The 24,844-nt window shown below is 37.0% G+C and overlaps 1 protein-coding gene across 1 annotated transcript in view; it reads left to right on the plus strand.

Annotated features, from left to right (window-relative positions):
* The window catches only part of cubn (cubilin (intrinsic factor-cobalamin receptor)), a 130,872-nt gene that overhangs the window by 33,785 nt on the left and 72,243 nt on the right, over nucleotides 1-24,844 (plus strand). Inside the window, exons 24-29 of the mRNA XM_069191092.1 lie at nucleotides 1,834-1,994; nucleotides 3,029-3,210; nucleotides 4,255-4,411; nucleotides 7,020-7,201; nucleotides 12,522-12,681; nucleotides 20,819-21,000. Of these exons, the coding sequence (XP_069047193.1) occupies nucleotides 1,834-1,994; nucleotides 3,029-3,210; nucleotides 4,255-4,411; nucleotides 7,020-7,201; nucleotides 12,522-12,681; nucleotides 20,819-21,000 (1,024 nt within the window). The remainder of the gene's footprint in view (nucleotides 1-1,833; nucleotides 1,995-3,028; nucleotides 3,211-4,254; nucleotides 4,412-7,019; nucleotides 7,202-12,521; nucleotides 12,682-20,818; nucleotides 21,001-24,844) is intronic.

Genomic DNA, 24,844 nt, shown 5'->3' on the forward strand with positions numbered 1-24,844 from the left:
AGTACATCAAAATAATCAACAGTCAGGCACTTGTAAGTAACTACAGCTATAAATATGAATGAAATTGATATTCACCTGTGTTAATATAGCAGTTTTATTAACGTGAGGGTGAATATTGAGTTATACACATCCACAACCGTGCATTTGTAACTCATGCACAGAAATATGGGGGAACAGCTGATTGGGTCTGTCACAGCAGTGTCCAATACATGCTCTGCTGGCTCAGAGAGAGAGAAGGATCCTGCTGTAGCTTCATGCTTACAGTTGATTCGCTCAAATAGATTGTTTGGGTCAGTCTGACTGGGGACAAATTCTGTGCAAATGAGTGCTCACTTGGAGGCAATCACATAAAAGGGGAGAAACTCAGTTTACTCCCAGTGTAGTGGCTACTGTTGAATAATGCTTTATTCAGGGTAGCCAATGAAAATTCCAACCATATTGCTCTGGTGATATCTAGCACACAGTGGTAGCTAGCTGGTCACAAGGTCCTGCTGCAGGCTATACTTAGGGAAGAATTCTGTCTTTAAACATGGGCTCGCTCTCTAACTCAGCACTTTGGGAATTATTTTAAGTCCCAAAGTTTAGACAACAAGTGTGGCAAGGCACATGGTTCTGTTGTCAGTTCGCCAAGTTGCTTTAGCACAGAGAGGGGCCACTAAATTAGAGGTGATGCACCGCTTTTTAACTGTGGAATATATAGTTGTTTTTTGTCAGTAAGCTACCATTTAGAGTGGAGACCCACACACTGCAGGTCCCTGATTGGTTGGTCATCTTGTTAGATGATTGCCCATGGCCTGTGACCTTTAGGATTTCCTCCAGATGTGCCTATGTCCCTCTACCAGATATCTAGGCACCAGCAGTGGAAATCCATCTTTAAGGGGAATTGACAATGGATCTGGACTGTCCTGGGAAAGATCCTTATCTGAAAGATTAGCTCATCTCCCTTACTTGCTCACACACAAATTCCTGTGACAGGCTACAGGATGTTTGGTCCAGGGACACAAGATTGTTAGAAATACTTAATATCACTTAATTCTAAGTAGGCGTTGTCCCTGTCTAAGTTTATTGATGAGGTGAAATACAAACCAACAATCCATTTTCACTATATATTATTATATTGTCCATTTTGATACAGCTTTTACGATGTTTCTTATCAGAGGGGCCTCTATAGCCACACACAGACAGAGACGGCATCAGGCTGCTTGGTCAAGGCACACAAAGACTATTAGAACTTTTTAATACAGCTTAATTCTAAATGAAATGATCGACCTTGTTGCTACATTACAAATCAGGCCTTTGTTTATTTAATTTCTTTCCGTGATGTTGGACATCAGTCTATAATAAGGGTCTTTTTTAAAAAATGCTTGCTCATGTGAAAATAAGTTGTATAAACTTAAAGTACACTGATACTCCAAAATAACTGTACCCAGTGAAACTGTCTCACTTCATTAAACGAGGTGTAAATGAACTTAAAATGAGGATGAGCTGACATCACATCTGAATCTGGATTTTGACAGTAAAATGTCAAGGTAGGTTCGGGTCTTCTTTTTGCTCACAGAGAAAGAGCAACTTCTGAAACTTCCCGGGCGCATTGCCTCCTACAATTGTAAAAGAAGATGAATATCTCAATGGTTGATAAGATGAATATCTCAACAGGTTGATGGTTTGGAGGAGTCAGTCCACAATTCCTCCTTCTGCCTGTGTGGCCACAGGGGTCTGTACTGTGAGCCAAGGCATAAAGTTATGGTTAGTGATTGAGTGGTTCTAATTTTAACTTATAGGGAAAGTATTTACAGGGCCTCTTTAATATACTGTTTTTTTATCTTTCTTCAGAGATGGTGGCTATGAAACATCCCCTTTGATAGGAAAGTATTGCAGCGAGCAGCCTCCACCTATTCTCATCTCCCATAGCAACAGATTTTGGATCAAATTCCGCTCAGATTCCAGTGTGACAGCAAAAGGCTTCATGGCACATTGGGATGGGACACTGACAGGTAGAGACCCAGAGAAAGTCTTTGTTTTATTATACATTATCAAAAATTAATATAGCCTTGTATAGCTGTATTAATTTATCTTATATAATGCTTTTAAATAAGTATAACACATGGGTATAGTTAAGCTAAAGTATGCCAGTAATAAAGTTTTCATATTGGAACCTGGGATATGCAGAAACCTTCCTAATAATTTAACATATTGAATTTGTTGCATTTTTGTCATACTATTGGCATCACTATGCTTCACTGCTTGGGACCATGAGTAGTAGAATGGTGAGCTTTTGTTAGGGGATGGTTGCAATATTTCACTAAATTCAATTCGAGAAAAGTCATGTGTGTGAAGGCCAACTATAGTAACAGAGGAGGGGAAGACAACTGGAGCCAGGTACTGAGAACGTGTTGCTGGCACATCTTGACTACTATTAAATTAGTGGGCACACTTGTTAGATCAAAGTTTTGTAATAAAAATAAATGTATTGAATGTTAATTAGCTAAATGTTTCTCTGTCCCAGTTTAGTCTGCACAATGGAAGAACCATGTCTTTCAGTGAAATAGATTGAACATTCAGGTCGATATAATAATTTTTATTCATATCCTAATACTCCAATAGGTGGTATAGATTAGTACAGGACAAACAGCGTAAAAAACGATTGCACTCAAAATATTTTATATACCCATCCTGTTACATCTGCATCACCTGTAATTCTGCACTCAGTGGATATAAAAAAGTATTCCATCCATCGTAAAGAAGATTAACTATTTTTAAGTCCATTGGCATCATTACTGAACTGACCATAGTAAAGATTGTGTAAACAGTATAGTAGATCACTTGCTTTGGTTCATAAAAGAATAAAATGCTAGTGTTGCTACTGACATACTCATTCTTCACTATTTTAATTTTTGTTTTAGTTTTATATGGTATGTTGTTGGTGTTTTTTCTATGGACTCCATAATTTACAGTAAGGTTAAGCCTTTGTCTTAGTCTTGTACAAGGCTGTGAAATAATTCCCTGGAATTTGCATGGTCATTTTTAGGCTGTGGTGGCACCTTAACAACAAACAGTGGAAGTTTCTCTTCCCCAAACTACCCTCTGCCATACCATCCCAATGCTGAGTGTTACTGGACACTGAAGGCCCCAGGAGGTAGTCTGATCCAACTTCAGTTTGGAGACTTTCACTTGGAGTCCAACAGCAATTGCAACTATGATTATTTGGCGGTATGTGAGGCTGTGCCAGTACTTGTATTTTAATGCACCAGCATCATATTCACTAAATTCACTATTAGAAGGATTTCATACTGGTGTCTGAGCTTGCAATGAAGAAATAATGTATATTTTTGTGAATGTATGGATATTTCTAAAGACATTTTGATATAGCCGTATTCTGAGAATTGTTTATAGAGGTTTATTAGGTGTTAAAATTCACTTAATAATGAATTATTATGACGCAACATTGTAAAATGCAATTATTACATATAATTATTAAAAAATGAAGTATTCTATGGCAGATCTATTAACCATGTTAATGAACAAGTATGTTATTTAACACCTATGTATTGGTAAATGATAACTGAATAATAAGCCTTGATATATTAAACTAACAGCAATTTAAATACCCATATTTATTAAACAAAAAGTGATGTAACTACACTTAAACACTTTTTAGCTACATTGTTATTGTTGGACAAACCATGACTTGATATGCTTCTGGTTATGGATATAGATCTGTAACAGATTGTCTCAAGACTCTCACTGAATTATTGTAAACTAGACAAACCAAATGTAACAGAAATCTATTTCATATAAACAAGCATGTTATCATCTCATATCATTATGTCAGGATTTTTCTTTTTCTGGATTTGGATTTCTAAAATCCAAAGTATGTTGCAGGTAGCTATAGTGTTTACTCTCTGTAGTAGGGAATTAATTGCTTAAGAAGTCATATTTCTGGTATATAATTAACATTATGTAAACTTACATATTCAAATGTTTATGCTTCTTGCTTTTTATTGTGTATTACAAAGATGTTAGCTAACAGTCCGTTCTGCTTTTCTAATCATTGCCAACAGAAATAGGGTCTTATATGTGTAAGATATGGTACACACTTTAAACCTTTGAACATGTAAAACTGTTAAGATATAAATTTACAGTGACTTCAGTTCAGAAGAAAAATAAATTCAGAGGCCACAGTGTACTTAATGCTTTTAGGGGTTTGATGAACCTAGCTTTTAAAAATATTTTTAATCTATTTCCACGTTGCAGGTATACGATGGTAACAGTAGCGATTCCAGGCCTCTTGCGAAGCTCTGTGGCAATGAGCTGCCTGCACCAATTCGCTCCAGCAGGGAGAAAATGTACATCAAGCTACGCACTGACAACTCTGTATCGGCTGGTGGATTTCTGGCATCATATAATCAAAGTAAGCATTCATGGTTCGATGTCAGAGCAGTTAATAGAACACGAAGTGCCTTCATGACAATGCCTTGGAATCTGTTTCATTTTGCTGAAATGGGAAAAATACTTCTGTCCCCATTTCCTTTAAAAAACAACTGTCAGATTTAACCTTTTATAGTGACATTTCTTCATTTTTCTTTTCACAAATGAACAGGCTAAAGTGATCAAAGATCTATAATTTTTTAATAAAAAATAAATGACAAGGAACATTTTTACTATTCACTTGTGTTGAGGTATAGAATAAAAACACTGGGATTAGTATTATACTCACAGAAACAAGAACACTCTAACTGCTTTTGTGCTTTATTTTGAAATAGTCCAACATAATTGTATTACGATACTACATAATTGTACAGCATTATAGCTAGCTGCTACTGTATATCATAAGGAAGTGTAATCCTGGCCAGTACCTGAATGGGAGACCTCCGGTGAAAACTAAGGTTGCTGCTGGAAAAGATGTTAGTGGGACCAGTAGGGAGCGCTTTTCCTGCAGTCTGTGTGGGTCTTAATTCCCCAGTATAGTGATGGGGACACTGTAAAAAACTGTAAAAAAGGCGCTGTCCTTCAGATGAGACGTAAAACTGAGGTCCTGACTCTCTGTGGTCAATAAAAATCCCAGAGCGTTTCCCTTTGGCCCTTAACAATCATGGCTTCCTCATAATCTATAATGTATAAATTGGCTTCATTACTCTGTTCTCCTCCTCACTGATAGCTGGTGTGTGGTGAGCATACTGGCACACTTTGGCTGCCATCACTTCAGGTGGGTTTTAGACAATGGTGGTGGTGGAGGGGAGTTCGTACTACCTGCAAAGCACTTTGAGTGGAGGTTCCAGAAAAGTGTTGTATACTGTAAGTGCAAGGAATTATTACTATTAGCAATTCATGTTCTTGAATTTTTAAATTCAATTCTTTCAGCTGTTAGATATAGTTTTCGGACAAGGTTACTAGAATATGCAATTAATCTCATCATAACATTAGAATTCTTCATATTTTTTATTAATTACTCTTTGAATTTATTGGATGCATTAGTTTATAACAGAAATGTAATTATAGCCTGAAGTGTGATGTGCTAACTTTCAAGAGGATGTTCTGGTTTATGGATGACTTCTTCCTGAAACTCCCCTGCTGAGCTCCAGGAGCCATTGCTTTAATATTTATTAAACACAAGCCAGTGCAGTTTGAAAAAGCATTATCAAAAGTAAGCCTTTTGGAAAGGAACAGTATCCAGCAGTGCTAGAATTGGGAGTTCAGGCATGGCCAAATGAGTGAATTTTGGCCCCTGTAGAATCTTAGGGTGGTTATTGTGTTTCTCAGACAACCAGACCAAGTGGTGCCTGAAACATCACCATGCAGGGTGAATACTGTGCAAGTTGCTGAAAAATGTCTGTGGGCATTTTACTCTGTGGTTGCATTTACTCTGTGGTTGCAAAACCCAGTGCTTAAATGGGTTTTGGCATTGGGTTTTGGGGAGGACAGGGGGGAAATTTCATACTGTAATAATAATAATAATAATAATAATAATAATAATAATAATTGCTTACACTTATATAGTGCTTTTCTGGACACTCCACTCAAAGTGCTTTACAGGTAATGGGGACTCCCCTCCACCACCACTAATGTGCAGCATCCACCTGGATGATGCGACAGCAGCCATAGTGCACCAGAACGCTCACCACACATCAGCTATTAGTGGTGAGGAGAGCAGAGTAATGAAGCCAATTCATAGATGGGGATTATTAGGAGGCCATGATTGGTAAGGGCCAATAGGAAATTTGCCCAGGATGCCGGGGTTACGTCCCTACTCTTTTCGAGAAACACCTCGGTTTTACGTCTCATCCGAAGGACTGTACATAAATTTAACACTATTTCCCAACTTTGCTCTGAAGATTCCCAATGTTTTGTAAAGTCTGATTAAGAGTCCCAAACCTAATCGCAGCATAAACATACATTTTAAATTCTTCTCAATTGAAAATATCTTTAAATTAGATATTAATGCAAAATGGAATGACTTTGTTTTCTTGAGCACTTACTGAATAAATATATTTTTCCCTACTTACAGGATTTATTTTGATCTTAAGAATATGCTTTAGGTGTAAAACAATCTCAATAGTGGATTATTGTCCTTTATACTGGCCTTCAGCCATGGTGTTCATGCTTTCAAACCTTAGTTTTACAGATCTTTCTACAATCTTACCTATACTACTGTATATAAGGATATTAGTTTTACATTTTCTGTGTCTGCACCTTGTATCTCAATGGTTCTGAAGAGATCTTTTGGTCTATTTGTGCTCATCGATCCAAGACAATGAATGAAAATATTTTTTAACTATGTTAAATGCAAATATCTAACGTGGTCCTACTGAGGTATTTGTGGTATTTCAAAAAGGACTTCCCCTTTACATGAAATTTAGCTCTAGACTTAAGTTACATTAAGTAATACATAATGTACATTATCAGACATTTACATCACAAAAAGTTCTGAGAGCAAGTGCTTTTGTTATAAGAAAAAGAAATGGAACAGAGTTTTGGGGAAACAAGAAATGTGTTGATCTCATGCCCATCTTATTTTGCAGTCTGCCAGGGTGTGGCCATTGCCAATCAAAGCACTGGATTTGTCGAGAGCCCTAACTACCCCAATACCTACCCCCATTATGCGCAGTGCAGCTGGACCATTCAGGCTTCTGCAGGGAACACCATAAACTATACGTTCACTGCCTTCGATATAGAGCCACTGTGCGATTATGACTATATCAAGGTGAGTTCCAAATCTCTTTATGGCAATACCATTCTCATGCCACATAGTTTTTTTTGCTATGCTTCGATAACTTATCATATGCTTTACCACAATTTAATTTCACATTTCTACATGTTGCTGTGCTTTTACCATACTTTTACACAGTACACTTGTATAAGGCTCTGCCTTGCAATCAGGCATGTGCACTCTAAATGTGGAGGTGCAGCGTGATTGTGGTTGAACTGGCAACACAAAACAGAGTAATTGTCCCAGAGTGTTTTCCCAGCTGTTAAAAGAGGATGCAGTGGATTGTGTAGCCTCCTGACTGGTGTGGCCCATGAGAAACACTAACAATTTAATGACAGGATGTGCATTGGTAGGATATCTTTATCAGACTAGGTATTATTGCTCGGTTCTCAGCATGCCATCTCATTGTTGTCTTATTCTATTTTGGGTGAGTTTCCACAGTTTATAAAAGAGAAAAAATAAAATGAGATGAGCTCAGACATGTAATGCCATTGAGATTATTTAAATGGAAAGTAGGGACATCTCAGACAACTTTTATTTTAAAATTTTGCTTCCAGTAGAACTGAGAAGACTGTAAGCTTTGAGTGGAAAGTATTTATTTAAAGTTTGGGGTAGGTTTGCTTTTTTTATTTAATAGGATTTTAATTTGCACACTGTTTTAGATATTATGAACATTACCTTTCTCTAGATTTAGAACATCTTTCCACTGGCAAAAGCAGAGATTGAAATGATATGATTGATTAGAATGAATAAAACATGTTAAAAAAATCAGGTTAGAAAGCCCACATAGAAGGTCACTCCTGTTAGATCATATTTGTCATTTTACTTGGGTGGAGTAATGTAAGTTTTAAATGAGGGCCCTAGTTGTTACTTTACTTCCTGGTGACCAAGACTGAAGCGTTTCTATGAAAACATGCATGACATCACACTACTGAGTTAAGCATATTACTTCACTGCCCAAATGCTGTTTAGACCTTCTTTCATTTCCTTATTAGGTGAATGTAATGTGTTTTGCTGTGTTCACCAGAAAGTAAAGGCTGTGGTTACACCAAACCATGTACTACAACCCTATCTGAAGTAATGATCTTACTAACAGAAAAGGGGTAGCTTTTAATTGCATTAAATTCCAATTATATTTTAAGACTCAATTCGTATATTTCCAGTCATACATTTATAATACGGACAGCTAACTGCTATATTTTGACAAATGGACATAAACAAATCATAGTGCCACAAAAGGATTTCAGCTTTTATTGTATTTTTGTGAACAGTGTTGATCAAAACCTTGTAGATTCCTCTTGGAAGGAAGCTCATAAAGGTGTAGCACAACAACTGTTTTCTGTTTTACGCACACCTTCAGATGCAGCAGATGGTCATTTTTATTGGCAGGGTGAAAAGGAAGATAATATTTCTTCATATTTTCTTTACCAATTTGGAAGGCAGATTTCTTAATGAAAGTACCTCAAAAACTGTGCCCCTCCAGACATTTATTTGCACACTTTTAATTCTGTGCCAATATACTGTAGGTATTTTTTTTAAAGTTACTGGAGATTAATTTCAGTACATCCACATGAATACAGCAGCAACTAAGGCAGTGTTTCCCAATCTTTGGAACTCCTTTCATTAGTGCTAATGTTTGCTACTTTCCTTTAAATGAGCTGACTGTTGTGTAATTGAACCCATAAATCATCAAAACATTTATATTTCCAAGAATATGTAGTAAGCTTGAAATTTAAAATATAAATATAAAGAAACGATTAAAAAAATTTTATTTGAAAAATAAATTGGGGAATTAGACAGCAGCAGGGATTAGGATTAGGACATTAGCAGTTAGGGTTATGGATTTTCAACAGAAAAGTTGTAGATTCAAATGCCATGTCAGACACTGCAGGTGTATCCTTGATTAAAGTACTTTGTGTAGATTGTAAAACACAAATGCTTAATAAAATGTGTACAAGTCCAAGTCAGTTTAGAAATAAATTGAATAAAGTAATGTGGAGCTAACCACAAAGCTACAGTTTAACATGTCACAAGGCTTAAAAGTGAAATTATATTTCTCTTCCAAAATGACTGTCATATATTTTCTTTAGATGCAACAACAATTCCTTTATGAGATGCTATTGAGACTCAAGGAAATACCATCAAACGCTGTTGCATTCTCTTCCAAAGGACTGAGGATAAGCAGATGTAGTAACATAAGCACATAAGAATATTTGCGATCAAGATCAGGCCATTCAGTCAATCTAGCATGTTAAATTTTAAGTATTTTGCTGATCCAAGGATCTCTTTCAGAAGTGTCTTTAGAAGGGTGATGATATCTCACCCACAGTGAGAGACACAGTAAGGTAGTAAGTGATGGGGTCTTAAATTATGGTATCAAAGCCTGTCCTTTAATCTCAGGATGTTTAAATTGTATGTAGTTCCCATAGGAATTATTTCTAAATGTCTTGGTTTTGCATGTGGTGGCCTAAGAATTTTACATTTTACAAATGAAAGCAAAAAGAGAATTAAAAGTTGCACTTAAATTACATCAGATCTCTATGGTAATGAGTGCCTTTGATAGGTGTTCTAGCAGTCCAGGTTGGGCTGAGTCAGATTCAGCAGCAGAAATGTCTTCCTTTGTCTCATCTTAATTTAAAATGACTATCTTACTTGCTTTATTGCATCCATGGTTTTGCTCCATTTCAGATTATTGTTATATTGTACAGTTTCATTTAACAAAGTTGTCTGATTTCTGTTTTTCCATACAAATTAATTGCATGTCCATAACCCTTGGGTGCTGTTGCTTAGGTGTTATTCTAAAAGCTGCTAACGCTTGATGCTTCTCTTAGGCCCTCTCTCAACAAAACACTCCCTCTAGTCACCTACTCTTTAAACACATGATCCTCTCAAATGCTAATCTATGTTTCTAAATTTATTCCTAACCCAATCCAATAATATTTCAAAAAGACTGTTAGGTTTCTTCTGCTCAAAAATTTGTCAAAGACTGCTTTTCAAATTATTCATTGGTACAAACCTGAAATATAATCATAATAAACTTCTTTTACATGGCACTGTTAAAAGTAGTTTCTCAACATGCTTTACAGAAAGAAAAAATCAATGATATTATATAAAAGAGTAGAATAAAAAACAAGGATTTTGAGTGCAGTGGAAGATGCAAAGGCACAGATATCAATAAAGTAAAACTATTTCTGAAGCTCAGAGTAGATGACTTTCTAAATATCCTTGGGGACAGAATTCCAGAGCTTTGAGGCAGAACAAGAGAAAGTCCGGTCACCCATTGTATGTATAAATATTCTAAATAAATAGAAGAAGATAAATGTGTTGACCAACTTTTCAGCTATAGTCAGAGACAATAAAGGATAGAGTCTGCCTATATTTCTGTGATGGAAGAATGTTTTTACAATATTTTACACATGTGGGTCAAACGTCATGCCTAAATCAAATATTACCTGAAGTTCTTCAATTTCGATAGAATTTCAATTATAGTGCCATCTACAAATAGGGTTGCTGCATTAGCTTTACAAAGTCGATGAGAGGTGCCAAGGAGCATCAGTTTTGTCACAGTTTCAGTGAAGAAAATTTTGAGTCATCCAGGTTTTTATTTAGAGATGCAATTAGATAGCAAATATGGCCACTTCAGTGTCAGGTTTAGTATGGATGTAGATTTGAGTATCATCAGCATAGAAATTATAATTCAGACCATTTGACCAAATGGGAACATGGGAACATAGTAGAGGACCTACTATTGAGCCCTGAGGAGCAATAGATTTAATGATCCCATCTTCAGAGCTGAAACCCTGAAGAGAGACAAAGTGTTGGCAGTCAGTAAAGTAAGAGTTGAACCATTTATGAACAATCTTAGAGACTCCAAACATAGTTTCAAGACAAGAAAGTAAGATGTCATGGTTAACAGTGTAGAATAAGGATTGATAGAGAACCAGAATCAGAAACCATAAGTAGATTGTTACTGAATCGAGCTATACTTTGTACTCTCTGGCTTTATTTGCTTCAGGGACCTTTAATGAAATGAAATGATATATTTGCGTAATATGAAAACCATTATTGTTCTAACTTTTTTCTAACTCAGAACTCTGATTGTAGTGTATTACAGCTCTACTTTGGAAACATTATGTGAAATATAATAAAAAAATGGAAAATATTTAAAATAAGAAGTAAAGAGAAAAGTGATTAGTACAACTGTGTTTTGTACTGTAACAAAGAAGATTAATACCAGAAATCTTAACCACTGACAAGTTTAACCTTTAGGGCAATCTAGTTCACAATGGGGGCATTACAACACTACTTTGAAGTGAGAATCCACCAAAGAGATCTGCACTTTTTTTCTTCATTACTATAATAAGTCAAAGTTATCCATCATGATAATCACTCATTCAGACAGCTCTAGAGAGTAAACAGCTATATCTACAATTCGGACAGAAGAACCTTTTCTTTTTATATTATCAAAAAGACAGAGCAGAAGAAAATACAGTGACCTGGTTAGGATAATACCTGATCGGTAATTTAATGTTAGATCTTAAACTTCCTTTCAATAAAAAGGTGTGCCTTTTAATAAAACTTAGTGAAGACTACTCACCCTCCTTACTATGGCAGGAAGATTATTGGTGACAACCTGTTCTGTAACTGTTTTAGGAGAAAAACACGATTTTATTTATCCTTAAATAAAGGAATATTATTATATTTTCCTTATAATGGACATTTATAGACAAACATTTTAGACAAACATTTTTGTAGGTTTCAGGGTGGTAAGGGTTACGTTGCAGTGCATTGTTTTCATTGAATGGGGCAGTCCAGTGAAAGCTGACTGTGAGCTAGATGCAGTTCACCCTCCGTGATGTCTCTTTCTCTCAGTTACACAGGGTGTTGTTGCCAAAAACATCTCTACAGTTCATTCTGTTAGTTCTGCATTTCCCTTTGTGTCCTCTTGTCACATTTTACACTTTGTATTCAGATGTGTGGCACATTGAACATACTTTAGCTTCATTGGTATGGAAGATGAAGGAAGAACATTTCTATTGTGTATCATGTATTTCTTTTTATTTCAGACAAACAATTCAAGGTGTTTAAGTCATATGCTCTCTTGGCATTCTTTTCATATTTTAATGTCATCCATGTACAGTATCAAACTAAAATATTTGTCTTCATTCTTAAGTTTAAATAATTTTGATAATGTTTTCTACTCTTTTTGCTTTACTTTTTGTGTTTTAGAATTATGTGATTGCATATATTGTGTGCTGTGTATTTATTAAGTTTCATTCGTGTCGCACTTACTATGAAATCTATGTCATTCCAGCTCTATGATGGGCCAAATGATCAGTACCCTCTCATTGGCACTTTCTGCGGTAACACACCACCTCCAGCCAACACCACATCAGGACCCAGCTTGCATGTGGTCTTCCGATCGGATTCCTGGGTGGCACACAATGGCTTCCAGATGCTGTGGTACCAAAACGGTAACATGGATTCCAGCTATGGGATCACTGCTAAGCCATTGCTCAAAACCGAGTCCAGCTTCACAAACAGGGCTTTAAAGGAAGCAAAAAGCTGTTGCTTCACTGAATTCTTGCTTTTTTACTTTGCATTTAACAGCAAAGAGATTTTTGAATGCATGATGATTTTATTTTTGTTTATAATTGTAAGAATTAAAAAAGAAAGGAATAAGGAAAAAAAAAGAATCCTTTGCAACTAGAGATGTCGGAACACATTAGCTCCTTGTTCGGGCGTGGCAGCTCTTTCAGTACTCAGTATGATGGATTGCATAAAAGCCCTCCCTCTGCAATAACTTCACACACTCTGTTGAGTCTAGATTGCTTCTTTTTGGCAGCTGCCCTCTGACTCAGAGGCCCCAAGAGGGAGAAGGCAGTGTGAATTTTTCTCTTTTTCTCCTGGTATTTATTAGCTGCTTCCTGTACATTCATTCTTCCATTCTTTCCTGGAAACAAACAAAGGCTACAAGATTTTTAAAATGACAGGATTATAGGATTTTTGTTTTCAATCTAAGTCTTTTCTTTTTGAAACTTTCATTCCGGAATGTACAGAATGTTGTAATGAAATTATTTAATCTATGTAACTTTTCCCAGTCAAACTCAAAAGGTTAAGGTGAAGTTTTGTGGAGTTTGCTGTACTACTTAGGATAGGACTTTGGAAAGACTGGTCCCCAAGTAGAAAAGTCTGACATTAGACTGATGTTACTTTTATTTGAAGCCTGATGTCATAATTTGGATTTAATATTATTTATGTTGAAAGAAAACTTAAAGTCACAAAATGAAGTGGCAAAACTAGCTAGTTGATCACTGATACTTTATCTAAAGGTTTCTTTAAAAAAGGACATGCTACATCAAATAGGAATAGGTATAATATTTTGTTACTAAAGCCCACAGCTGAATCAACTCTACTTATCTCTTGTCTCTGCAGTGTCCAGAGTTTTTGCTGTTTGTAGTATGACAAGATCATAGCTGCCTTTTAGTCACACATCTCTCACATTACACTGCATAATCAATGGAATTATCATTCTGGTGAAGGATATCCTTGAACTTTTGGAGAGCTTTGAGGATCAAGGGTTAACTAAAACAAACCACGTTGAAAGTGGATATGGTCTAGTATAAAAAAATGGAGGTTCTGTGTCAGCTTCCTATTAGTTCCAATTCAAAACCCTGACATGCAAGTTTTATAACCCACATTTGTACAGCAACCAATAGAAAATAACTAAATGTGAGTCCCCCCTTGCCATATGGTTCCTTAATTACTAACATTTGAGCCAAAGAAGCAGAAGGTCAGTAACTTCTTTATTTTTGCAACTTTTTTGTTTGTTATTCAGTTTCCTAGCAACGGGTCTCGGGACAGGGGCATTTGTAGATTTTTAGGAGGAATAAGGGATTTGTCACAGTCATAATGTAGAGGAAAGGACCATTTAATATTTTTCTGAAAGTTACTCATGTTTTCCAGCAAAGAGGTATGGAAAAAGAAATATAAAACATATCAGTGGTGGGTTCTGTGGAAACTCCAAGTCTCCAGTTTAGGTATTTGGACTGGAAACCCAATATTCAACTGTTATATAACTTCATGTTAGTCATGATTACTTGTCTCTCTTTAGCAACTATTTAGCACCTTGTACTGGTGAAATTTTTAATTAAAATCCAAACCAATAGAACATCAGGTGAAAATGTAACTAGATATTTCATATTGCGATATTGCGTGGATTGCTGCAGACAGTTGTGAATTGAAATCTTATTGATGGGAAATGAACAATATCAGAACTTATAAAAGTGCAGGCAGGTGAATCTTATCTAGGTAATAAACTCCATATTCAGCAACATCTTAACAAACGTCTTCCTTTTCTTTGTATTTTTGTGAACTAAAATTGATTTGAGATCTTTTTTCTGAGAAATGTATTTAACTGTAATTTAAACATGTTAATGGGAGAAATACTGTATATAAGAACATAAGAAAGGTTACAAATGAGGGGAGGCCATTCTGCCTATCTAGCCTCTTTGATATTTATTTTTGATCTTATCCGGGGTCTATTCCAGCTATTTTGTAAAAGAAACCAGGGTGTTGGCTTCAACAACTTGGCTGAGCAGCTTGTTTGATACAGTATTTCCACTGTTTTTTAAAGAAATTTTAATTTTAATTTAAATGCAGTTTCATGTACATGTAAAAATACATAAAATGATATATAAAACATTGAGAAACAAAGAGAGGAAGACAAGATACACCTGTCATTAAGGGTCTGGCATTCATTTTCTTTAAAGTATAGAGCAAAGGGAGGCAGTCTGTGAGTCATTTCCCTCTGGTGTGATCCATGATTTCTGGGTAGGGCTTGGGCTATTTTTAATAATTGGATGAGAATCCTGTGCTCCAGCTCGTGCATTTTAGTGCTAGGCTTGCTCTGTTTTTGTTTCGGCCTGTATCTCAAGTCTCAAGCACTGTTCTAAGAATTGGTGCACACCTTACAACTTCACTGTCAGGAGAACATTGGGAGTTAAGGAGTTGCAGCTGAGATCTGGGTTGCAGGAGAAAGAGTCCACAAAAGCCTTGTTCTGCAGGCCTGCCAGCCACATTTTTAACAGAGCTCATTGATGAATAGTCTTAATTCTATATGAGAAAGTCATTTGGAGTACAGGTAGTTTTGGTAAAATATATAAGGGTTTTCACTCAATGTAACGGAACAACATTACATCTAAGGTTCTGTGCCATTTCCCAGCTAGTATTGTAAATGATAATACAGTAGTAAAGGTCCAGTTTCTGTAAAGCAAAAAAAAAAACACATAGAAGCTTTCATTTGATTTTAAAGAGTATAGTGTGAGTGCAAAGACAAAGTTTAAACAATTTTTTAGGCAAGAGAGATTTTTTTCTGTGGTCTACAGGCCAAATTAGATTTTTTTTGCAGCTTGACTGGGCTTCAGCAGAATGGGTGTGTATTTTTTACTTACGTTTTTGACAGAAATAAACAATTATGACAAGTAGTGCAGTACTGTCTGGTAATTATTTTTTTCCACATGGTCTCCCTGGAGACTGGAAGATGATGCCCTGTACTATGTCTGGGGTCTGCTACTACTGAGAAGTACTGTAGTTTTAGACTTGTCAGATTCTGATTCCAATTTTGCAGATTTACGATCCTAGAAATACTGATGCTCATACTGATTTTGCAAAGCCATAATACTGAGGAGTGACGTTTATAAAAGCAGAAATTTCTCTTTATCCATATTATGCTCCTTTTTTCCTGCCTGGTGAAGCAGTGAAAGTAAAAATGAATAGGAAAAGACCTGGAAATGCCTGGGGCAAAGATAAGACCATATCTAGTCATGCTGGTAGTATCACAGTGCACATTGGCAATAATAAGCAGCTTGTTTTATGATAAATTTTCAATAGGTCATTCATATTTCTGAGTCATTATTATATGCTTCATGTGTTTCCACTATATATGAATATAGACTTATTTTGCTTCAGGCAAATACTTTTGAAAGTAAAAGGGCCTCTCTACTGGGAGAAAGTAAAGCTTTTCCTAACCTTCCTTATTTTCTTGCTAGTCTTGCTATTGCCACTGGTGACCTGGGACTCTCCGACAGTCTTACTGCTGTCTCTGGCAACTCCAGTGCTCTGCTTTGACAGTCTTACTGTTTTACACCAGTCTTAGAATATTATCACATTCAGATTCTAGTTGGAATCTGTGTCAGCATGTGTTGCCTGCAAAGGAACAGGTTAATTCAATGCTGAAAAATGGAGCCTTCTTCAGGTATGAAGGAAAGAGGTAAAGTACCCACTCCATAGCCAATATGCTGCTTCTCTTTTCTTTAATTTCAGCATGGAATTAACCTTAACCTGTTCCTCATAATCACAATTGGCATTGAATGCAGACAGACACTATCTCTTGGGCACTACCAGTTTGGCCTGAGTATCTGAAAGTCTCAGGATGAAAAGGGCTTGGTCAAAAAATTATTTTGATACAAAATATTTTAATTAAACTGATAAACGCCTATATACAGTTAGCAATTCTAATGTAATGTTATTTAACTCTTAAACTCTTAACTCTGTTGGCTACCCAGTAGAAATGATGGAATTCTTAGTGCCCATTGTGATAGGCAAGAGAAAAAAACACACAGTTTTGTCAACCCAAGGCGTGTGGTTGATATCAAATTTAGATACTGCAATTAAGTTTCTTAAAATCAATGAAGGGCCTAATCAATCTATCCGCTTTCTGTAAAGCAATAAGTGGGCTATACCATTGCAAATTTGAGTCTTCATTTGCTTCCAACTCATTTACACATTTTTTCAATCTCTTTTTGTGGTATCTGTTGCTTGTCATACAGTACTTGACCTGCATGCAAATGTCGGAAGCTGTCTATGGTGACTAATTAAATATATCTATCCTGGTTGTTCAGAAAAAACATCTCTATAAATGAGAGCTGGGTTTCTTTATTGTACAAGTGTACCTGTCGTGCCTGTGCCCTAAGGAGATGATACTGTGATAATCGTAAGATTGTGTTCACTCGTGTCCTTAGGTCCATGTCATGCTGTACCTCAGACTTGTGGGGAGTTTGATTATTCTCTCTGCTTTCCATTAGTAAATCCTGCTATCTATGAGCAACAGTAACCGTTGGCAACACCTAGGATATAAATACTGGTCTATAATTTGGAAGTCACTGGTACGATAATCCACTCTGTAAAGTAGATAATTCCATAACTGAAACAGGATACTGGTTGGCACCCCAGGGTTTTATCGGTAATCTACATAGCATATATATATATATTAGCCCTCATGTGATATGAAATATATATAATAGCCCTCGTCTCTGGACAGTTCCAAAGCAAAGTTTACTACAGGCTCAAAATGTTGGCTTGGATGGTTCTCCTCTTGGTTGACTTCCTGGTCAGAACTCCCTGCAGGAGGCTCTAAGGCCTTCATCAGAATCCCTACCCAAGCTGTCAGCAGGAGATGGCATTACTGATATCTCATCATTGTCCTTCCTTGAAGCTGAGAGATCAGCCCCCTTCTTTTATTTCCCATGTTGCATTGGGCACTACGCAAATTCTCTTATAATACATTTTCCTGTGAATTGTCAGCATCACTGTGTGCAGAGGATACCACTTCCTCCCCTGTGAAAACATTGTATCGGAACCTATTTTCCCTTAACCCCATGCCTCTTAGGAAAGGCACTTGTGTTTGTTCTCCCTACAGGCATTTGTGTAGGTTCTCACTACAGCTGGGGTCCAGGAGAGCCTTGACTTCATATCCTCCTACTTTTATCAGTATCATGACTAGATCTGTGCTAGAATGTAGTGAGTACTAGCATGCATCTCTTCTCTACACCTGAAACCCCAAACTCTTCTATCTCTATTGAAGGCACTCAACGATTTTGCGTCCAGCAAGTCCACAGTGCCAGCTCACCACCTCCATTCTTCCAGGGACCCACTCATGGGTTTCAGGTGGGGTAAATGAGGGGGTCAGGAGCACTTGTCAGAGTGACAGATGGCTCCAATCAGGTGATCATTAGAGCTGGCTCCTTGTGATATCTAGAATTTAGTTCCCATTAATATTCCATGTCACCTTTGCAAAGTCCTATAATTACAGTTGTGAAGGATTTATAAACCTTCATGTTACTCTGTCTGGAAACCTACAATTCTGGGATGTGTCAGCAGAACATCATAATTAAACATAATTTGTGTTCTAGTCTGTATTGTTTAAGTGAAGGCCTCTCTGGGGATATCACATTTTCTATAAATCATTAATACACTGCAGGTAAGGGCCATAGCAATGCAAGCTTTTTGGCTGGAGAGTTATTTGAGAGACAGGACTGGTAGCAGAAATTGTTGCCCTTTTTACGTGTCTAATCAAAACATTACTTCTAGTCTACAGGCCCTATTTTCTAGGCTTAATGTTAGGTGCTTCAGAATTAACCATCTAGTGTGAAGGACAGCATTCAGTAACACTGGGTAACACTATTCTACAATTAATGAAATGTCACCAAAGCCTTTTTACCCTCTGGTGTAAATTATTTTACAAATAGCAGAATAGAAATAAGACCCGCAAAATTAAATATGCTCACAAAATGAGAATAATCATCTGTCAGTACAGTTACAGTTTTGTACTGGCAAACATAATCTAGTAGAGTATCTTTCCATACAAAGAATGGTTTATACAAGTTTATGCAACTTGATTGCATTTGCACTAATTAATGCAAATCAATGAGTTGTTATCTCAATTTCCACTCAGCTTTGTAAAGTAGTTTATTTGGCTAAAGTTAGACCCACAAACTAAAGAGTATATTGATGAACACTGATGGTATCTTGGGAAGTGTCACATAGAAGGATGAGTCAAGCTCAGACAGTCAGATCACACCAGTCATTAAAAAATATTTGAGTCAAAACCAAAAATGCTCTTTAAGGGCATATTCCCCAAACATATGTAGGTATGTACCAGGTCCACCCCATTTGTTTCTGTGACAGGATTAATTGGGAGCCACTAGTCTGGTGTGTACCCCATTTGTGCAAGTTTAAAATTGATTTCCTGCTGTGCAGTTTTTAGAGGAAGAGAAAGTATTATCACCTATTGCATTCCAAGCAATAGCATCCACATGTGCTTTTTATATCTCATATAATGTTAACAAGGAAGGGACTTATGTTAGATGAACAAAGAAGGTCATATAGAAAAGAGACTAGAGCCCCGGTGGTGACTGTTGTGTTGCTTAGCCACTGGAAGAGAGCACAAATCACACACGTCCGATTCCCTGCACCTTAGTATCATTGGGGCCAACTACAACAGCTGGTCACTTGTACCAAAAACCTGGCACACAACAAAAATCCGCTTTAGGAGGGCTGGGAGAATTCTTTAATGCAGGTATTACTAAGGAGATGTGATTCTTTTCTCCCTCTCTCTGTGGTCTGCAAGAGAGAGAGAGAAACACAGCCTCTACAGATGAGTCACACAGGCTGTTTAAGTAGCAACACCCACAGCTGTAGTTCATTAAAGCACCACGTCCCCACAGCTAGTTTCTTAAAGGCACACTGACTGAAGGCCTGTTCCACCCACAATGTAGTATGTAAACTATCTTATTGTAACAACTAGGCTGATTACATTCAGGGTTTTATAACCTTGCATTTAAACAGCTATAATTAAAATAATAAAATACATTATCATTACCTGACATTATTTATTAATAAAGGAAATCAAATAATTTAAATAAAAATCTAAATACCTGACAAAACCACTATGAGAAAGTTTTGCATGTGTCTTTCCTGATTTGTGATGCTTTTTTTATAATAACATTTTTGGTAGATAGCTGTATGGTCCTCTCACTTGCATAAATCTAGTTATGCTCCCCTCTTAAGCAGATTTTGAATCATTGACAGTTATTAAATATTATGCAAGGAATTCAGGAAGGGGGAAGTGAGACTATTAGCACAGCAATCAGCCACAGAGGATGTGAGATCCTGTGATGCATTGTGTTTAATCATGGGGAAATGTATCATTTATCAGGTGTCTTTTTTGAGGTAAAACAGCAAAAGGTGGTTATTTCTACAAATACATTAGTGACACAGTGCATAAAGTCTTAGCTTTGCAGCTATCCTCTGACAGTAGTGTGTTTTAAGCTTTGTCAATGCAGCTGAATTATTGTCTTTAACTAAAAGTTTAACTGACTGGGGAGTCAGGGGCGTTCTAGAATTAGCTCATTGGCTAATAGGTTGATTCCCATTCTTGGTCTTTTTACAACAGAAGAGGAATCAACATTTCTGTTCCCATGTATTTGCAGTTATCTCTTCAGGAAAGCACTGCTGCAGGGAGATTGTCTTCGCCCAAAGCTCCCTGAGTCAGAACCTTTCTTCTCCCCAGCCTCTGGGTCTTCTCCAGTGAGCCCCATTTAAGACCAGGAAAACATGGGCAATCTCTCAGAAGCCAAATACAAACAAAACAATTTCTCTTTTCACTTTTTACTATGTGGCTTCTTATAATGAGGTTGTTCTTGAAGCTTTTTATTTGTACCTCTTCAAAAAAAGATGCAGTTACAAGACTTGTTTCATTGTCTGCTGTTAAATGTAAAACCTAATTTTCTAGTGTAAAATGCTCAGATATCTTCTCTTCTCTCTGTGCAGGATGTGGGGGAGACCTCTTTGGCCCTCAAGGCTTCTTCAATAGCCCTGGTTACCCCAACAGGTACCCTGACAATCGTGAGTGTATCTGGCACATTGAAACAGCCCCTGGAAGCAGCATCCAAATCACCATCTATGAGTTTGACATCGAGTTCCATGCTGACTGTAACTACGATTTGCTTGAGGTACAACTCTTGTACTTATTTATATTTTTTAATAAATATATTCAAAAAAGTTTAAATGATCCCACATTGCCTACTTTTATAATAATCACATCTATGTAATTTAATTCAAAATGTCCTTCTGTTCAAGATTCTAGGCTATTATTATGAAATCAAAATTCCTTTTTATTCTTTTTCTAACTAGAAAGGACAACACTTAATATTTTGATAAAGCATTTTCAGTTGTCAGTGGGATGGCTTTTCGTATTCTTCATACTTTCAAGGAGAAATGTACAAAAATTCAACATAATGCATTCTTTAATATTGTTCTTTTCACCTGTTGCCACATCTCTGTTTTAGTATGCTTTGCTATTAGTTCACTTTGCCTTGGTTGTTTTTGTATTATTTTAGTCAGTACCTTAGTTTCTGGTTCAAGGAAACATGATTCGTGCAGATGAATGTGGTACAGTGCAGAGGCACAAACACTTCCTCTGTTCTTGCCAGTGTTTTAGAACAGAACACAATGGCAGGAAGCCGGGACTGGAACGGTTAATAATACCACCATCCACATCCCCTTTCTGCCCTTTTGGTTTTTAAAATCTGGTGTGCTCTTTTATCTTGCTTGTCCAATACAAAGTACAGGAAATGCTGTTTATTTTGCAACTTATAAAATGTAGTGAGAAAACGCCTGCTATGAAGCTGACTCAGAATTAAGACAAAACTGGTATTTATATACTGTATTGCCTTACTGGTTAGAATGTTCTAAACTCCCCCACTTCCAAATATTGTGTTGGAGATCTGGTCACAACAAGTTCAGCTTGAATGGAATGTAAAATCTGCTCAATGTTTATCCTGGTCCCATCCCAGTCTTGTACAATCAGATTGAGATTTGCGAATAACGCTATACAATAGGGGTGGGGGTCCTGGGTACTATTCTGCATCTGGGGTGCTACAGTATATGTGTGGAGTTTGTACTGTATGTTCTTCTTGTGTGCATGTGTGTTTCCTGTCACAATCCAAATACTGGTAGGTTAAATTTGCTTCTGGGAAAATTGGTCCTACTGTGAGTATGTGCGTGTCTGTGTCTGTGTCTGTTCTGCGATACACTGGTGTCTCATCCAGGGTGTATTGTGCCTTGTGCACAATGATTGCCGGGATAGGCTGTGGCTCCAGCTCCCCTGCAACCCATTCTATCCATCTTTTAACTAGTTCATCCAACCCTGCAATTGTAGCTTTAATTTGATTTTGGATTTCTAATTGTTGGCTGGTGAGTGCATGTACAGTATGCTGTGCATATTTAATGGAGAGATACTGTGTCTAGTAGTTTAAGAGAGAGAATAAATTAAATATCATAATATTGAGATCTTATGCAGAAGAAACTGGTGGACAAAAATCCAACCTCACTCAAGATCTTTCTTATTAGTGGAGAACTTATTGCAGCTAAAGGTAATTCTTTGGCGATGTACAGTGGTGTGAAAAAGTGTTTGCCCCCTTCCTGATTTCTTATTTTTTTGCATGTTTGTCACACTGAAATGTTTCAGATCATCAAACAAATGGAAATATTAGACAAAGATAACACAAGTAAACACAAAATGCAGTTTTTAAATTAAGGTTTTTATTATTAAGGGAATAATAATCCCCCCCCCCGTTAAAACATAAATCAACTGTGGTTTATCACATCTTTGGAAAACTGAGTTCAATTTCTCTAGCCACACCCAGGCCTGATTACTGCCACACCTGTTCTCAATCAAGAAATCACTTAAATAGGACCTGCCTGACAAAGTGAAGTAGACCAAAAGATCCTCAAAAGCTAGACATCATGCTGCGATCCAAAGAAATTCAGGAACAAATGAGAAACAGAGTAATTGAGATTTATCAGTCTGGAAAAGGTTATAAAGCCATTTCTAAAGCTTGGGGACTCCAGCGAACCGCAGTGAGAGCCATTATCCACAAATGGCGAAAACATGGAACAATGGTGAACCTTCCCAGGAGTGGCCGGCAGACCAAAATTACCCCAAGAGCGCAGCGACGACTCATCCAAGAGGTCACAAAAAACCCATAACAACATCCAAAGAACTGCAGGCTTCACTTCCCTCAGTTAAGGTCAGTGTTCATGACTCCACCATAAGAAAGAGACTGGGCAAAACTGGCCTGCATGGCAGAGTTCCAAGACGAAAACCACTGCTGAGCAAAAAGAACATAAAGGCTTGTCTCAGTTTTGCCAGAAAACATCTTGATGATCCCCAAGACGTTTGGGAAAATACTCTGTGGACTGAGGAGACAAAAGTTGAACTTTTTGGAAGGTGTGTGTCCCATTACATCTGGCGTAAAAGTAACACAGCATTTCGGAAAAGGAACATCATACCAACAGTAAAATATGGTGGTGGTAGTGTGATGGTCTGGGGCTGTTTTGCTGCTTCAGGACCTGGAAGACTTGCTGTGGTAAATGGAACTATGAATTCTGCTGTCTATCAAAAAAAGTCCACCTCTGAATGGCTTAAGAAAAACAAAATGAAGACTTTGGAGTGGCCTAGTCAAAGTCCTGACCTGAATCAGATTGAGATGTTGTGGCATGAGCTTAAAAAAGCGGTTAAGGCTCGAAAACCCTCCAATGTGGCTGAATTACAACAATTCTGCAAAGATGAGTGGGCCAAAATTCCTCCACAGCGCTGTAAAAGACTCATTGCCAGTTATCGCAAATGCTTGCTTGCAGTTGTTGCTGCTAAACGTTGCCCAACCAGTTATTAGGTTTAGGGGGCAATCACTTTTTCACACAGGGCCATGTAGTTTTGGATTTTATTTTTCCCCTTAATAATAAAAACCTTTATATAAAAACTGCATTTTGTGTTTACTTGTGTTATCTTTGTCTAATATTTCAATTTGTTTGATGATCTGAAACATTTCAGTGTGACAAACATGCAAAAAAATAAGAAATCAGGATAAAAGGTGGTGTTTTCTCAAGCTCATCTTCTGTCCTTATAATCACTGTACTGAAATATTAGAGAACATCAAGAAGGGATGTGGTATCTGTGTCTGCAGATGATATACAGAGTTTGGTTGCCTTAAACAGGTACCACCAACCCAGCCCTGGGGCCTGAAAAACATTAATTAGAAGTAATCAGTGTTCAAGTTCCACAGAGGCATCATTACTGTACTATCAGTGATAGCTGGGGATTCTAATGAAAAGGAACTCTTAGGCTGAGCCCTGTGAATGTGATCTTCTTGTACTCTCCTGTGTGATAACCCCTATTGATAGCAATAACAAGGGCTCAAGTCCTTGTATCTGTATCTACCATCTGTGTCTAAAGTGACTCAGGAATAAACCACAAACTCCTTATGTAATCTGTGTTATTTCAAGTACAAAACATTTGTTTTCACCGTGAGATGTTCTAATATGTCCTGTGCTTTCTGTTTTATTTATTTAATCCTTACTTGTTATTTAATTTGGTTGCCGATTGTTTGTATGGTATTGCAATGCAGGCAGAAGATGATTAAGCAACTTTTCAGCTGGAGAAGTTGTACGTTTACAACATAACTTTGTTTAATCTCTAAATATCTGCGGATGCAGCTGTTTCCAGAAAAATAATCTTTTGTCATTGCCTGCTCAATGATGCATGGTTTAAGTAACATACCCCTTCACCAGTCCTTGTTACTCAAGTCCTTTCTGCACCTCAGTCCACATATTTGTTTGTACCTTTCCTTCTGCATATCAGAAGGGTTTTTAGTTGAAATTACATAATATATCACATTGATCTAATCATTCTAGTTCACATTAATAATAATAATAGATACTGATCCCATAACCTATGCCATGCATAGGATAGGTCCAAGACCCCAAATGTATCAGATGTGTGTGGGGTGCTTATCT

Source organism: Lepisosteus oculatus, chromosome 6 (assembly GCF_040954835.1).
Source record: "Lepisosteus oculatus isolate fLepOcu1 chromosome 6, fLepOcu1.hap2, whole genome shotgun sequence".
Classification (NCBI taxonomy): domain Eukaryota; kingdom Metazoa; phylum Chordata; class Actinopteri; order Semionotiformes; family Lepisosteidae; genus Lepisosteus; species Lepisosteus oculatus.